This window comes from Bos grunniens, chromosome 21 (assembly GCF_055505025.1).
Source record: "Bos grunniens cultivar Pamir isolate PY7600 chromosome 21, Bosgru_T2T1.0, whole genome shotgun sequence".
In the NCBI taxonomy this organism is placed as follows: Eukaryota; Metazoa; Chordata; class Mammalia; order Artiodactyla; family Bovidae; genus Bos; species Bos grunniens.
Genome location: NC_141185.1, coordinates 3,652,053 through 3,668,321, shown reverse-complemented (window position 1 = coordinate 3,668,321; position 16,269 = coordinate 3,652,053). Strand labels below are relative to the sequence as shown.

The 16,269-nt window shown below is 45.6% G+C and overlaps 1 protein-coding gene and 1 long non-coding RNA gene across 16 annotated transcripts in view; one reads left to right on the top strand and one right to left on the bottom strand.

Annotated features, from left to right (window-relative positions):
• Nucleotides 1–10,143: 10,143 nt before the first annotated feature.
• Nucleotides 10,144–15,147, bottom strand: LOC147348927 (uncharacterized). Of its 2 annotated transcripts, XR_015149404.1 has the most exons (3): nt 14,955–15,147; nt 14,431–14,506; nt 10,144–12,260 (listed from the first exon to the last, which is right to left on the bottom strand). It is a non-coding gene; the product is annotated as an uncharacterized LOC147348927 (long non-coding RNA). The 2 variants fall into 2 exon arrangements; XR_015149403.1 differs by lacking the exon at nt 10,144–12,260 and having other exon boundaries at nt 13,759–14,506.
• Nucleotides 15,148–15,234: 87 nt separating this feature from the next.
• Nucleotides 15,235–16,269, top strand: part of WDR20 (WD repeat domain 20) — a 64,805-nt gene continuing 63,770 nt past the window's right edge. For 10 of the 14 annotated variants that reach the window (XM_086362871.1, XM_086362870.1, XM_086362875.1 and 7 more), the window contains exon 1: nt 15,235–15,510. In XM_086362871.1, the coding sequence (XP_086218997.1) occupies nt 15,262–15,510 (249 nt within the window). In that variant the 5' untranslated portion in view covers nt 15,235–15,261. The remainder of the gene's footprint in view (nt 15,511–16,269) is intronic. The other 4 variants (XM_086362865.1, XM_086362864.1, XM_086362869.1 and 1 more) reach the window with 1 other exon arrangement.

Sequence of the window (16,269 nt, the reverse complement as noted above, 5' to 3'; positions counted from 1 at the left end):
GGTGAGGACCCCACTGCAATCCCAGTGCAGGGGGCTTGGGTTTGATCCCTGCTTGGGGAACTAGACCCCACACACTGCAACTAAGACCCGGTGCAGCCAGATGAGTAAACAAAAAATAACAATTTTTAAAGGAATAAAATCAATCAATGGCAGTATACCCATCACTCAGGTTAAGAAACAGTATTATTGGATCTTAGAAGCTCTCTATGTGCCTCTCCTTGAGGTAGCTACCACCTTGTCTTCCGTGTTATCATTTTGTAGTAGTTGGGGTATGGAAAGAATAAAGTACTGAAATAAAGATATTCAACACTGCATTAAGAAATAAGTCATTCCCATGCCAGTCCGAGGTGAACAGTTCAGGTTGGTGGGACAGCTCTTGTCTACATGGTCATTCGAGAGACTTGATTCCTTACATTTTCGTTTTCTGCCAGTACCAGGGCACTTCACCATCTCTTTGGTTGAAGCTGTGTCATTGACGCGTCCAGGTGACAGCCGGCAGGAATGGGGAAAAAAATGATGGAGGAGGCACCCAAAAGTGATGGAGGAGGCACCCAAAAGTCTTAGATCCAGACCCAGAAGCAGCACATCACTTCTACTAGGCTTCATAAGCAAGACCATGGTCAATACTTAACACCCCAGAAATGCAGGCCATCTGGGCAGCCATGTCCCCGGTGTCTTCTGTTATCACTGGAGAAGGGTCTGGGTTTTGTGGTTTTAAAATCATGGCTTCCAGTCCCATCACTTCCTGGCAAATAGATAGGGAAACAATGATTTTTGGGGGCTCCAATCACTGCAGATGGTGACTGCAGCCATGAAATTAAGACACTTGCTCTTTAGAAGAAAAGCTATGACCAACCCAGACAGCACATTAAAAAGCAGACATTACTTTGCTGACAAAGGTCAAAACTATTATTTTTCCAGTAGTCATGTGTGGATGTGAGAGTTGGACCACAAAGAAAGCTGAGTGCTGAAGAACTGATGCTTTTTGAACTGTGGTGTTGGAGAAGACTTTTGAGAGTTCCTTGGACTGCAGGAAGATCAAACCAATCAATCCTATCCTAAAGGAAATCAGTCCTGAATATTCATTGGAAGGACTGATGCTGAAGCTGAAACTCCAATACTTTGGCCACCTGATGTGAAGAACTGAGTGAGTCATTGGAAAAGACCCTGATGCTGGGAAAGATTGAAGGCAGGAGGAGAGGGGGACGACAGATGACAAGGTGGTTGGATGCCATTACTGACTCCACAGACATGAGTTTAGGTAAGCTCTGGGAGTTGGCGATGGACAGGGAAGCCTGGAGTGCTGCAGTCCATGGGGTTGCAGAGTCGGACACGACTGAGCAACTGAATTGAACTGAACCTTGGTGTGTACCTTGCAACAAGTTGTTGATTTTTAGTTGCTCAGTCGTGTCCGACTCTTTTGCAGTCCTGTAGGCTGTAGCCCGCCAAGCTCCTCTGCCCATGGAATTTCCCAGGCAATAATACTGGAGTGGGTTGCCATTTCCTTCTCCAGGGGATCTTCCCGAACCAGGGATCAACTCTGGGTCTAATGCCTTTTCTGAACTTCAGGCAGATTCTTTACCATCTGAGCCACTGGGGAAGCCCTAGTTTCCTGAGCAGGGATCAAACCTGGGCCTCCTGCGTTGGAAGCATGGAGTCTTGGCCACTGGACCACCAGGGAAGTCCCTTTTCATTTATTTTCTTGCATTTTCCAAACAAATATCATGTGTAAATAATGATAACTTAACCTTTTTTTCCCAATTAGAATGTTTCTCAGGTCTAAAATTCACTTGTTTTTAGATATTCTGATTACCTACAGCATCTGTATTCATTTCTTAGGGCTAATGCGACCAAGTACCACAAACCGGGTGACTTAAAACATTTGCTGTCTCACAGATGTGGAAGTTCAGTGTCTGAAACTGAGGTACAGACAGGGTCTGCTCTTTCTGAAACTAGTAGGGAAGGATTCTTCCTGCCTCTTCCTACTTTGGGGGGTTCGCTGGCAATCCCGGGGTTCCTCCAATTGCAGCCGCAGCGCTTTGCTCACTGCCTCTGTGTGTCTGTGCCTCTCTTCTTCTCACAAGGACACCAGTCATTTTGGATCAGGGCCCATCCTAATGGTGTCATCATAATTTATTAATAAGTACATTTGCAAAGGTTGTATTTCCAGAAAGATCGCATTCACAAGCACCGAGGGCCAGAACTGTAACATCTCTTCAGTGGGGACACGAGTCAACCCCTAACAGCGTTGAAATGATTTCCTCTTTTTAAAAAGTTTACTTGGCTGTACCAGGTCTCAGGTGCAGCACGGGGGATCTAGTTCCCTGACCAGGGATGGAACCCCGGGCCCCTGCATCGGGAGCGAGGTGTCTTAGCCACTGGACCACCAGGGAAGTCCGTTTTCCTCTTCTTGAGGCACCTTGAAGAGTAGGGTTAACAGCAGAAATCAATGGAATTCGTTTTTCATTTTGAAGAAGTGTCTATGAAACCCTTAAAGTTGTACGTGAAATCGGGTACAGGTATGCATTTGGGTTGGGGGAGGGGGTTTAAGACGTCCACAGGATTTCCACAGGGGTCTTTCACCCCCTAAAAACTTAAGACTTACTCATGCAGACCAAAAAGGCAATATACCTACACTTTGTACGTTTGTGCAGGAATTGGAGATTTGTTGAGTCAAATTGCATCACTCCATCAGGTATTTTGACAGTGATCATCAAATTTCCCTCCAAATAATAGCATTTCACACTCATCAATGGAGACTAAAAGTGCCAATTTCATACTTTTGCCAATGAAAAATCTGCAGTAACATTATTATCACGTTGTTGGGGTTTTGTTGTTGTTGTTGTTGTTTTAATTTTTGGCTGTGCTGGGTCTTCACGGCTGCGTAGGCTTTTCTCTAGCTGCATCCAGTGGGGGCTCCTGTCTAGTCGTGGCGCGTGGGCTTCTCGTGGTGGTGGCTTCTCTCTTCTCTAGACACACAGGCTTCCACAGTTGCAGCACATGAGCTCAGCAGTTGTGGTTCCTGGGCTCCAGAGCACGGGCTTGCTTAGTTGCTCTGAGGCATGTGGGACCTTCCCGGATCAGGGATCGAACCCCGATTGCATTGGCACCCAATTCTTAACCACCAGGGAAACCCTTTTATCAAGTTTTTATTGATAACTTATATTTTCCAATGTGACATTAAAAAAAAACTTCACTTTAATTTGCATTTATTATTAGAAAAGCTGAGCATCTTAGAGTGGAGAAGTTTTTTCTAGGTATGACAAGAAACTCAGAAGTCATAAAAAGTCTAATAAATGCAATTTTGTGAATTGCTTATTTATGTCTTTTGCCTACATATTCAAAAAATGATTATTTTTCCCTTCTTATTGATTTAAAGAAGCATTTTTATTTTTAGGGATAATATCCCCTTGCCATATATGTTACAAATATTTTTTCCAAGTTTGTTATCTTTTTAAATGGTGTTTTGTGCCATGCAAAATATAGAATAAAAATAGCCTAAGGCTTCTGAGTTTGGGGCTATATTTAGAAAAGCCTTCCCTATTTCAAGATTACCAATATAAATATTTACTGAAGTAGTTTCTTTTTGGACTCTTAGGTTAATTTTTATATTTAAGTCTTTGATCCATCTGGAGCTTATTTTGGATTGAGAAAGGAATTAGGAATCCATGTTTACTTTAATTGGCTAGTTGATTTTTCCAATCCCTTTTATTAACCCTGTCTTTATTATATGTCTATTTTTATTGGGGGTCTAATTCTATGCTCTATTGTACTCCATTGATTTTTAAAATAATTTATTTCTGGCTATGCTGGGTCGTTTTGCTGTGCAAAACAAGTTGCAGCGAATGGGGGCTACTCTCCAATTGCGGCTCAAGAGCTTCTTATGGAGGTGGCTTCTTGCATTGCAGAGCACTGGCTCTAGAGCACGTGGGCTTCAGCAGTTGCAGTTCCCAGGCTCTAGAGCACAGGTTCAATAGCTGTGGCACACGGGCTTAGCTGCTCACAGCATGTGGGCTCTTCCCACATTAGGGATCGAACCCGTGTCTCCTTCATTGGCAGGCGGATTCTTTACCACTGAGCCATCAGAGAAGCTCTACTGATGTTTTAATTAAAGAGGTTTCAAAATATGTACTAATATGCACATTAGTGCAACGCAAGTCATTCCCCAACGTTACTCTTCTTTTTCAGAATTTTCCATAGTGATTCTTATTTATTCTTCTAAGTGAAATTTAGAACAATTTTGACAAGTCCCTTTAAAAAAAAATTATTTATTTGGCTGTGTCGGGTGTTAGTTGCGGCACATGGGATCTTCGCTGCACCTCTGGGGATCTTTTCTCGACACCGACTCTCTAGTCGTGGCCCGAGGGCTCTGGAGTGTGCCCACTTAGTTACCCCTCAGCGTGCGGGATCTTAGCTCCCCAAGCAGGGAACAAACCTGCATCCCCTGCACTACTGCAAGGCAGCTTCTCAACCAACGGACCACCAGGGCAGGGAGTGAGTGAACGCCACTCAGTCGTGTCCGACTCTTTTGGACGTCATGGACTACGAAGTTCATGGAATTCTCCAGGCCAGAATACTGGAGTCCGTAGCCTTTCCCTTCTCCAGGGGATCTTCTCAACCCAGGGATCATACCCAGGTTTACCGCACTGCAGGCAGATTCTTTACCAGCTAAGCCACTAGGGAAGCCCAAGAATACTGGAGTGGGTAGCCTATCCCTTCTCCAGGGGATCTTCCCGACCCAGGAATCGAACCAGATGTACCACCATGGAAGTCCCTAATTCTGACAAGTTCTAAAGAAAATTCTGTTGATTTAGGTTGTATTCAGTACATATACTGATTCAGAAAGAACTGGCATTTTTACATTGGTGAGTCTTCTTACCGAGGAACAAGGTGTTTTCACTGAATTATTTTATTCGGTTTCTTCATAGAGTTTTATAGTATTCTTCAAGTACTGAAAACTTTCTGAATATATTCAGAGACTTTGCACAGTTCAACCCCAGGGGGCGCTATTCACATTAACGTCAATGATTGAGGTCCCTGTTCAATGCGTCATGAGTTCCTTTCTATACCTTACTTTCTTACTATGTGATATTCTCTTCTGCTATATTTAAATTAGACACTATTTTGACACGAGAAAGTTACTGATGTTTGAATATTCACTTTATAACCTGCTACACTTGTTGTTTCTTCACACTTTCAGTTGATCCTCAGGTTTTCAACATGTAATCATGATAACTAATGATAATTTCACCTTCGACTTTTATGTTCTGTACTGGCTAACACTTCCAATACAATATTAAGTGATGGGATTAAGTGCAGAACTCACATCAGGTCTTTTGACCTTAATTCCCGATGCTCTTTTTCAGGTACATATTCAATTCATTAAATGATTGCTGAGCCCCAGTTACATAAAAAGCATCATTCTATACAAGAAAGATACGGTAAAAGGAAAAATAAACTGTTCAGTGCTCTAGTTCATAATCTTTTCTTATCCCAATAAAGAGATCTAAGTAAATATCCAGTTGATAATTCTTACGCTGTTAAAAACCTGACAAGTTCAGTATTCTATCCTATTAAATAGAAATGTGACCCTAAAGAAATATTATTCTCCAAAAAGAGGACACAGTTTTGCTTGTTTTTTGAGGAGAGGGAAGCGGCCCAAAGGGCATGATCGATATTTACCTGAAAGCCATACACAGAAAGGAAACAAAGGACCGAATGCCCCCTTGAGATGCTGGAAGCAGAGGTAACGGATAGCACACGCGATGAGGCCCGTAAGCAGAGTCTAACCTTGGGGTAAGGTTTAACCTTGGGGGAAGGTCTAACCTTGGGGTAAGGTCTAACCTTGGGGGAAGGGTTAACCTTGGGGGAAGGTCTAACCATGGGGGACGGTCTAACCTTGGGGGAAGGGTTAACCTTGGGGGACGGTCTAACCTTGGGGGAAGGAAAGCATGACTGAGCGTGTTTTCAAGCACGTGAGCTGCAGTCATGCGTAGCTGACTATCTGGTGGGATGAGACTGCAGTGTAATAAATGTCATCATCAAGTTAAGTATTACCATCAGGTGCTAAAAGTTAGAGGCTGTTTCTCAAAGTGGGTGAGTCATTCACTTGGCAAATCTACATGGGGTGCCTCCTGTCAGGACCCAACCTGGACACAAAATGCTGGATGAAGAAGACAGCATCCCTCTTCTCAAAGAGCCTACAGTCTACCCGGGAGTAAACACAGAAGTATGTGTGGATGTGTTATTAGAAATTGGGGTAGGTGCTCTAAAGCAGTGGGCCCCAGCCTTTTTGGCACCAGAGACTGGCTTCATGGAAGATAGTTTTTCCACAGACTGGGGATGGGGCGGATGGTTTGAGGATGATTCAAGTGTGTTACATTTACTTTGCACTTTATTTCTATTCTTATTACATCAGCTCCACCTCAGACCATCAGGCATTACATCCCGGAGGCTGGGGACCCCGGCACCTGAAGGATGTAACGACGTGCAGAAAACAACGTGTTTGTGTGTTAGTCACTCAGTCATTTCCAACTCTTTGCGACCCGTGGACAGTAGCCCACCAGGCTCCTCTGTCCATGGAATTTTCCAGGCAAGAATACTGGAGTGGGTTGCTATTCCCTTCTCCAGGGGTTCGTCCCCACCCAGCGATCGTACCTACATCTCCTGTGTTGCAGGCAGATTCTTAACTATCTGAGCCACCTGGAAAGCCCTTCAGAGAAGAATCGGGTGCCATAATTTAAATTTGGAACATTTAGGAAGCCTCCCTGAGAAAGCAGCCTCTAAGTTGAAACTTGAGAGCACGCCAGGCAGGGGCAGTTTCCCAGCGAAGGTTCACAGGACGAGATGGCCTTCTATCCCCTCTGAGAAGCAGAGGAGGAAGGGACTCCAGCTTGTGCAAAGGCACGAAAGCTTAGGTGTGACAGGTATGAGGAACTACAAGTATCACAGCTCAGGGAGGGAAGGTGTGTAAGTGGAAACACCAGGAAGAGAAAGAAAAAATAAAGACAAAAATATGAGGAAGGTGGAAAAGGAGAAGGCTTCCCAGGCGGCTCAGTGGTAAAGAACTCGCCTGCCAATGCAGGAGATGAGAGTTTTATCCCTGGGTTGGGAAGATCTCCTGGAGAAGGAAATGGCAACCCACTCCAGTATTCTTGCCCGGAAATTTCCATGGACGGAGGAGCCTGGCGGCCTACGGTCCATAGAGTCACAAAGAGTTGGACATGACTTAGTGACTGAGCATGCACGCATGGAGAAAGCTGGAAATTCATTGAGTATGTGCGTCACGCTACATGAGGGAGAGGGGATCCTCCTCATTCCAAAGAGGAAAAAGAATGGCTTGTCCTCTCGGTCAACTTGGAGTCTAACTGAATGGATAACAGGAATATCCGTCCTTAACAATAATCTTTCAGAGAATACTCTCTACCCTGTCTGAGACAAGATCTTTTTAATATAAATTGCATTTTGCTTTACCCAACGGTAACTCCTAAAGTGGATTTTTATTTTATTTAGGGCTATGCTGCGAGGCCTGTGGGATCTTAGCTTCCCAACCATGGCTTGAACCTGGGTCATTGCAGTGAAAGCACAGTCCTGACCACTGGACCACCAGGGAATGCCCCAAAATGGATTTTTTTTTTTCCAGGCCACACTGTGAGGCATATGGGATCTTAGTTCCTTGACCAAGGATCAAACCTGTGCCCCCTGCATTGGGAACGTGGAGTCTTATCCACTGGACCACTTCGGAAGTCCCATGGATTTTTAAATTAACAAATGCATCTTACTTTCTACTACAGGCTCCCAACCACTACTTTACAGCAGCGGATGGCTAGAAATCACTCAGCTTTGCTGCTTCTCAACAGCCTAATAAAATGTTGATAAGGCTCTCCAAAGAGTCAAGTTCTTTTAATCATGAGTTAGCAGCATGTTAATTTTTTTCTTTACAGATAGCATATCAACTCTTTTTTCAATCTCCTTTTCTCTTTTCTGTTTAAGGTTCTCAGAAAACATCAGAAATTGTTATTGAGGCTATTAAGCTTGAATGTCCTTGCTCTAATCTCTAACAGATAAAACATGTTTGTTGGGCTGCTTGGACAGGCTGTCATTGAACCTGCAACCAGAGGAGCTTCATAATGAAAAACAAAGCTGGCACAAGCTCCAACCGCAAAAAATTGATGTTCGAATTTGGGTGCAGTTCTAAGAATGCCTTAAATCATTCCACTGGTTCTGGGTCTGTGAGCGACAGAGAGAATGTCACAGCCTTGTGACAAATGACTCTCTCATTCTCTTCCTGTATTTTTTCCTTCATTACTATGGTTTGAAATCCACATTTCTGTCTTATCCCAAGAGTCTAAGACATTTAAAATAGCATGTGTGGAACTGAATATATATATAAGGCCGGGGAGACAGCTATGAGTCTTTCAAGGCTGGGAGCTGAGAGACTGGGCATGAGATAGAGTGTTTTGTTTTTAAGCAGAGAAAAAGAGCACCTCTGTTGACTACTATTCCTTGCTCAGCAAGTTCACACTGCCGGGAAGGAGGCAGTGGAGGCAGCAGTGTGCCTGGGAGCCAGGGAAATTAAGCATGCTATCCTGAGCACACAAGAGGGACTCCCTACAAGAGCAAGGGGGAGAAATTTGTTTTGAAAAGGAAAAGCACACAGAGAGAAAAATGAAGGTACAGCTTGGAGACTGGGGGAGGCTCATGCCTTAGGGCAGAGATTCCCAAACTTGCTTGGTTCTCAGTCTGAGCGTATCAGCAATTTCTTTACGTCACCCATCGCCGCTTAGAACAAAACACCTACCAACTGTTTATTAGGTTAAGTCCAAACAGCCTAACGGGACTTATTCCTAATAACTTAGTAGCTGTTTGAAAAGTAAACTGGACCCTGTGTAGCTTGCTCTAGTTTTGACTCCATAGCACGTACAACTTACCCATGTAAAGGGTACACAATTCAGTGGGGTTTGGTATATTCAGAACTAGGCAACTATGCAGTCAATGTTAGAATAGCTTGTCACCTTAAAAAGACACTCCACACCCACAGGCAGCCAGTCCTTCCCCCTCCCCCTTCCAGCTTTAGGCAACCACTAACCTATTTTCTGTCTCTATAGAATTGCCTCTTCCTGACATTTCCTATAAATGGAATCATAAGACATGTGGCCTTCTGTGTCAGCCTCTTCACTCGGCATGTTCTCAAGGTCCGTCCACGCCGGAGCACACATTGGTACCTCATTTCTTTTTGTGGCTGAACAAAATCTGACTGCATGGATACACCACATTTCGTTTATCCATTTATCAGTTAGTAGACATCTGGATTGTTTCTAATTTTTGGCTATTATGACTAATGCTGCTATGTACGTTCATGTACAAGTTTTTGTGTGGACATGTTTTCACTTCGCTTGGGTCTCATACACCTGAGAGAGGAATTGCTAGGTCATTGGTAACTGTTTAAACTTTTGAGGAACAAACACTAGACTATTTTCCAAAGTGGCTGTGCTGTTTCCCATTCCTACCAGCAGGATATGAGAGTCTGGACTTCTCCACATACTCATCACCTGGTATTACCTGTCTTACTGATCATAGCCATCCTAGAGGGTGTGAAGTGGGATATCACTGTGGCTTTGATTTGCATTTGTCTGATGACAGTGATGCTGAGCATCTTTTCATGTGCTTACTGGCTTTTTTGTATATTTTCTTAGAGAAATGTCTATTCAAGTCCTTCGCCCATTTAAAGACTAGGTTGTTTTTTTAAGGCGTAGGAGTTGTCTATACATTATACATACAATTGTCTTATCAGGTACCTGACTTGCAAATATTTTCTCCCATTCTCTGGGTTGTGTTTTCTAGTTTTGAGTTTTTTAAAAAAACTTTTGAATTAAAAAAACACACGTGTTTGCTAGAGAACGGACTTCTGGTTGTCAAGGGGGAGGGCAATGAGGGAGAGATGGAGTGACAGCTTGGGATTAGCAGGTGTAAACTACTATACATAGAATGGATAAACAACAAGGTCTTACTGTATAGCACAGGGAACTATATTCAACATCCTGTGGAGATGAATAGAAAAAGTATGTGTATATGTATACATATACATATATAACGGAATCACTTTGCTATACAGTGGAAATTAACACAACTTTGTAAATCAACCATACTTCAATTTTTTTTAATTTAAAAATACATGTTTGCTTCATTGGAACTGTTATTCTTCCCCCTTCAGTAACGTATGGTTTACAGATGAGTATATTTTGTTACTTTACTCCAAGATGTTTCTCTTTTAAGATCTAAATTCAAGTTTTGTTTCTGTTAACACCTAACTGCAGAGTAGTAATTTGGACAAGTCACTTCACTGCTCTCTTTTGTCACGTGTAGACAGGAGGTAAGGGTACCTCCATCGCCAGGTGGTACGTGAAGACCAGGCTGTGTGTGAGCACTTGGCAAAATGCCCACAGAGCAGGCACTTCCTTTAGGCTGCACTGTTGTTCAGTCACTAAGTCGTGTTCAACTTTTTGCCGTCCCATGGACTGCAACATGCCAGACTTCCCTGTCCTTCACTATCTCCCGGAGTTTGCTCAAATTTAAGTCCATTGAGTCAGTGATGCCATCTAACCATCTCATCCTCTGTCACCCCCTTTTCCTTCTGCCCTTAGCCTTTTCCAGCATCAGGGTCTTTTCCAATGAGTCAGCTCAAGAGGTCAAAGTATTAGAGTTTCAGCATGTCCTTCTAGTGAGTATTCAGGGTTGATTTCCTTTAAGATTGACTGGTTTGATCTCTTTGCAGTCCAAGGGACTCTCAAGAGTCTTCTTCAGCACCTTCTCTAGGGGATCTTCCCGACCTAGGGACTGAATCTGAGTCTCCTGCATCGTAGGCAGATTCTTTAACATCTGAGCCACGAGGGAAGCCCCTTAACTATATTAGAAAACCCTACAAGAGCTCTTTAAAAAGTACTTTTACTGCAAAGTATGTGTGAAATATTAAGTACTGCATCCACTTGATAATGGTTATTTAGAGAAGAATAAGATGCTTTACACAAGATTAATTTGTACATATCATAATTGAACAGTTCCAATGGTGTGTCAGTTTAACCAGTCTGCACATCTGAAATACAAAGTTGAAGTGGTGTATTAGGGACACACGTTACATGATGTTTCCAAATTTGTTTTCCAGTCCCATAATAGTGTTATAAGGAAGTACCAAATCATGACATAATTCGTAATAAAATAAGCTCATCAACAAGATAAATTTGAGATTGGTTACTGTATATAATGAGTCAGTAAAGAACTCCAGTGTAGTTTCTAAAGACACTTATCTGTGCCCATTTTTCTTTATAAGGTCACTGTGCATGCGTGCTCAGTCATGTCTGACTCTTTGCAACCCCATGGACTAGTCATAGCCTGCCAGGCTCTTCTGTCCATGGAATTTTCTAGGCAAAAATCCTGGTGTGGGTTGCCATTTCCTCCTCCAGGGAATCTTGCTGATCCAGGGTTTGAACATTCATCTCTTGGGACTCCTGCGCTGGCAAACAGGCTCTTTACCTGGGCCATCTGGGAAGCCCAAGGCCACCATGGCAAACACTGTTTCCCTTCAAGGTTAAAAAAAACCACTGCTTTCAGAGTCTTAATGAACCAATCTCTGAATTGGAAAAAACAATAAGTTTGGTCTAAAGTGAATACTCCTATGTGTTAAGTTGAAAAAAAAATAGTATGCTCTTTTTCATCAACAAATATTCCTCTTCTTCTCTCTCACCTCCTAGATTGTCCCCCTGTCCCCATTCACTCCCTTGGTGACAGGATCCAGGCTTTGGAGGCCGTCTATCAGCTAAGGACTGCTGAATCCATGCACATGCCAGTGGGCTAGACTTCTATCCAGACCCGATTATTCAACTGCCTCCTGGACGTTTCCTATTAATGCCTCATAGACATCCCACACCCAGCATGCTCAAAACTGAGCTCCTGGTCCTCCTTTATTTTTTTTTTAGAATCTTGTTTATTTTCCGTTGTATTGGGTCTTCGTTGCTGCTCAGGCTTTTCTTTAGTTGCAGTCAGCAGAGGATGCTCTCTAGTTGCCGTGCTCAGGCTTCTCACTGCAGTAGCTTCTCTCGTTGCAGAGCTCAGGCTCTAGGTGTGCGGGCTTTAGTAGTTTTGGTGCTCAGGCCGTAGCTGCGGCTTGTGGACTCTAGAGCACAGGCTTGATAGCTGTGGCTCATGGGCTTAGTTGTCCTGCAGCATGTGGGATCTTCCTGGATCAGGGATTGAACCTGCGTCTCCTGCACCAACAAGTGAATTCTTTACCACTGACTCACCAGGGAAACACTAATCCTCCTTCCAAAACCTGCTCTTCACCAGCCTTTTCATCTCAGTTCATGGTACTTCCATCTTCCAGCTGTCTATCAAGGGGTCATTCTTGACTCATTTCTCCCACAAGTCACCTCTTATCTGCTGGGAAATCCCATTGACTTTACCTTCAGAATGTAACTAGATTCTCTAGTCTTTCTTAACCTCAACTGCCACCACTCCTCATCCAACCCTCCATCGTCCTTGGCCTGGATTACTACTGCTAGCCTCCCTGTCCACTCATGTCTCCCTGAGTCTACTCTCAAACCAGCAAGCAAATGGATTCTTTTGATTTTTATTAATTAAAAAACCTTTTTTTTGGCCATGGCACATGGGATCTTAGTTCTTCGACCAGGGATTGAACCCAGGTCCCCTCCATTGGGAGTACCGAGTCCTAACCACTGAACCATGAAGGAAGTTTCCCAGATGGATACTTAAAGCCTGCAATGGCTTCCTCACTCACTCTGCTCTGGCCACACTGTCTTGCTACTCCTGGCACATGCTATGCACACTCCTGCCTTGGGAACCCTGTGGGGGCTTTTCCCTCTGCTTGGTCAGCTATACCTAGATCTTCCCACGGCAGGGCAAAGAGCTAAGGGTGATAGCAGAAGAGTTTGATTGGAATGGAGGAATCATGCAAAACAGAGAGTATGGATAATCAAAGTCATCGAGAGTTTTGGGGGCAAAATAATGTAATATCTAAAGCACTGTTTTAAGAAAATTAACTTAGTAGCTGTCTATTCGAGGAAAAGTTGAGAGAAAAAAAGTGAAATGAAGGAAAGGTATATTGCTAAGGAAAGCTATATTCAAGAAGCTATAATGACTCAACTTTGAAGATGTGGATAAGATTTAGAGGCTAACAAATCTGAGACACAAATCCACGTAAAAATGCCTGGTTTGAAACAGAAATCAGTCAGGCCCAGTTATATAAATTTGGTGTGATTTATTGAATTCAGTGTGTAGCAGGGTAAATGAAAAGAAGAAAACTATTAAAATTTTCAAAGGATTTGGATGGGACAAAGTGAACAACCTATTATTACTGTGATCACAATCAAATGTTAAATTTATATAGAATAAAACCTTAATAGAAGCCTAAGATTATAGGTATTATTGGTAATCGAAAGTTGTGGTTAATTTGAGGGTTAATTTCTGCTAGCTTAGGTTTTTTTTTTTTTTTTTCCCTCCAAGAAGTATTATTATGCTTTCCCCCCTTGGTAACTAAGGAACACAGTTGAATTATTTTTAGACGATTCAGGATGTCACTATCCTTCAAGGAGATTATACACATTTTCAACGTAAAATAACATGGTTACAAGAAATTGGGATAAATACATGGGACCCAGAATACATTGAGGCATTTATAAAGACTTCTGATGCCTATTCGACTTTCAGCAAAAGACATAATAACATCGAAACAATTGTAACACAAAATTTTAGGTGTTTTAGGAATCTATTCTTTAAGTAGGATTTTATTCTAGAGCTTTTCTGCCAACATGCACATCGGATACGGGATGTTAGCGTCAAACGCATTATTACATCAGTGACACCGTCTGCACTGGCATCTGCTTGCTTTGTGATACATAAAATGTTTATGATTTAAACTCTTCTTTACAACTTAGCTCCCTCTACTTCTTTTGTGACCCTCCATCTATGATTTGGACTGAGGGAACAGAACATTGTTGGTGTAAAAATGTTGGCCTCGCACTCCAACTCCGCAGTCTATTAGAATGTTTATGACTTGAGAAACTCTCTTACTCTAGTGCAATATGCAAAGAAACCCAAGGATAAAAGGTGATGGTTTAATCCGCGTGCCTACTTTACAATCGAGACCTACTACAGCATATCCCCACAACTACGCGGCGTAAACCATTCTGCAGATTCCACTTGAGCCTGATAAAAAAAATCAACAGCCTCCAACTTTATGGAAAGCTCTTAATGAACTGTGGCGCAAGAGAAGGCAATCTTGCTTCGATTCAGTATCTGGTTTCCCAAGTCATTTCCCCGACCCGACCCCTCCCCTTTTCTCTAAACACCTGTTGGAGATACACTTAAGAAACAGAAGCGCCGACACAACCTGCTTTCCTGAAATTAGCCAATGCTCACCGCATATAGGTATGCAGATATTTGACTAGCAAACACAGATGCTACGTATCTGTACGTCCTCTCCCCGGCAATCCGTCTAAAAAAAAAGAAAAAACAAAAGGGTGAAGCGGCAAGCTGAGGTCCTTCAGTACCTTGTCGGAAACGGACTCTGGGAAGCGCAGAGGGGCTTCCTGACTCGCGCCTAAACGGTCGCGCGGGGCAGTCTAGCGGAGGCTCAGGACAGGGCGGCCCGCCCCCTGCCAGCCTCGGGGCTCCCCCGCGCCCTCCCCTGGGTCAGAACACTGGGGCTTCCGCGCTTGTTCGCGGTGCCCCACGCGCAGACCCCGACTTGCCGACTGCCGAAGCGGCTCCCTTCTCAGCCCCTAAAGGTCTCGGGACCTCTCAGGGCAGGGCCCGAGGCAACTGAGGAGGCCGTCCCGAGTTTGCCTCAGCGCCGCCGACCGCAGCCTGGCCGCGGCTTCAGCTAGCCTGGCTCAGTCCAGTCAGCCCGTCCGCCCCTTCACACGTTCATCGACCCCGCACACCTCGCACCACAACACCTGCGAGTCTCTGGGGTCGCGCCGAGGCCGCGCCCGGCAGGGGGAGGAGCCTGCGGACGCCCCGCCGCGTGGAGCGCGCCAGGTGAGCACGCCTGCGCAGTCGGGCCGTAAACAAGCCCGCCCCTTTCTCCTCGCCGGCCTCCGCCGGGCCGGCTCACGGGTGGGAGGGGCCAGAAAGAAGGGGCGGGGGCCTGGTGGGGGGGGAGGGAGGAAAGAGCGAGAGCCCCGGGACGGCGCCTGCGCGGTGGGCGTGATCCGGGCACTTAGGGCAGGATGAACGCTGCTTTCCAAGATGGCGACGGAGGGAGGAGGGAAGGAGATGAACGAGATTAAGACCCAATTCACCACCCGGGAAGGTCTGTACAAGCTGCTGCCGCACTCGGAGTACAGCCGGCCCAACCGGGTGCCTTTCAACTCGCAGGGCTCTAACCCTGTCCGCGTCTCCTTCGTAAACCTCAACGACCAGTCTGGCAACGGCGACCGCCTCTGCTTCAATGTGGGCCGGGAGCTCTACTTCTATATCTACAAGGGGGTCCGCAAGGTACCGACCGGGGCGTCAGCGGGACTTCGCCCCGGCGTGGGCAGAGGCCGGGGGCAGGGCGGTGACAGCGGGGGGCCGGGGTGGCCGCCGCTCTCACTTTGGAGTGGGCCGGCAACTCCACCGGAGTGCTCCTGAGGAAGGAGGGATTCGGGAGGAGGAGGGTGGCGGCGGCGGGGGCGGTGGAGTGGGGCCGCGGGGTGCGGGGCTCGGCCCGAGAGGCCCCCGGGAACGTGTGGGGCCGGCTGCCGCCCCTTCGGCGGGTTTGTCAGGTTCTGACACGGCCGGGGAGCCGGGCCTGCGAGTCCCCGGAAGAGGTGGGGTGGCCGTCTGGTCGCGGCTTGGGCCGCCTCGCCTCCCGGGGAGGGTTGCGAGTCCGGCTCTGGGTGAGAGACCAGGGGCGGCTGGGGGCAGATCTGTAAGGCGGAACCCGGCCGGGAGGCGGAGGACTCGGTCAGAAATGGACCGGCTCGGCACCGAGGGCCGCCTCACCTGCTGCCGCACCGCCACTCACTATGAGCCTCTTCTGCTGTTAGCACTTGGCCGTTTCCAAAAAAAAGAAAAATCATCCGAGGGAGGCCGGCTGTCACTTGTCTCCGCGGAGGGACCCTTTCTCCTGAGAGATTGTTAAGGGAGGGGTCATCTTGTCCCTTACAGTATGGAAAGGGCTGAGGACCACACTTGGGAGTGGAGGAGATGTTTTCAGTGAACTGAGCTGGTTCTTAGGGATGCTGTATGAGCGTGCCCAGATCCATCCTCGTC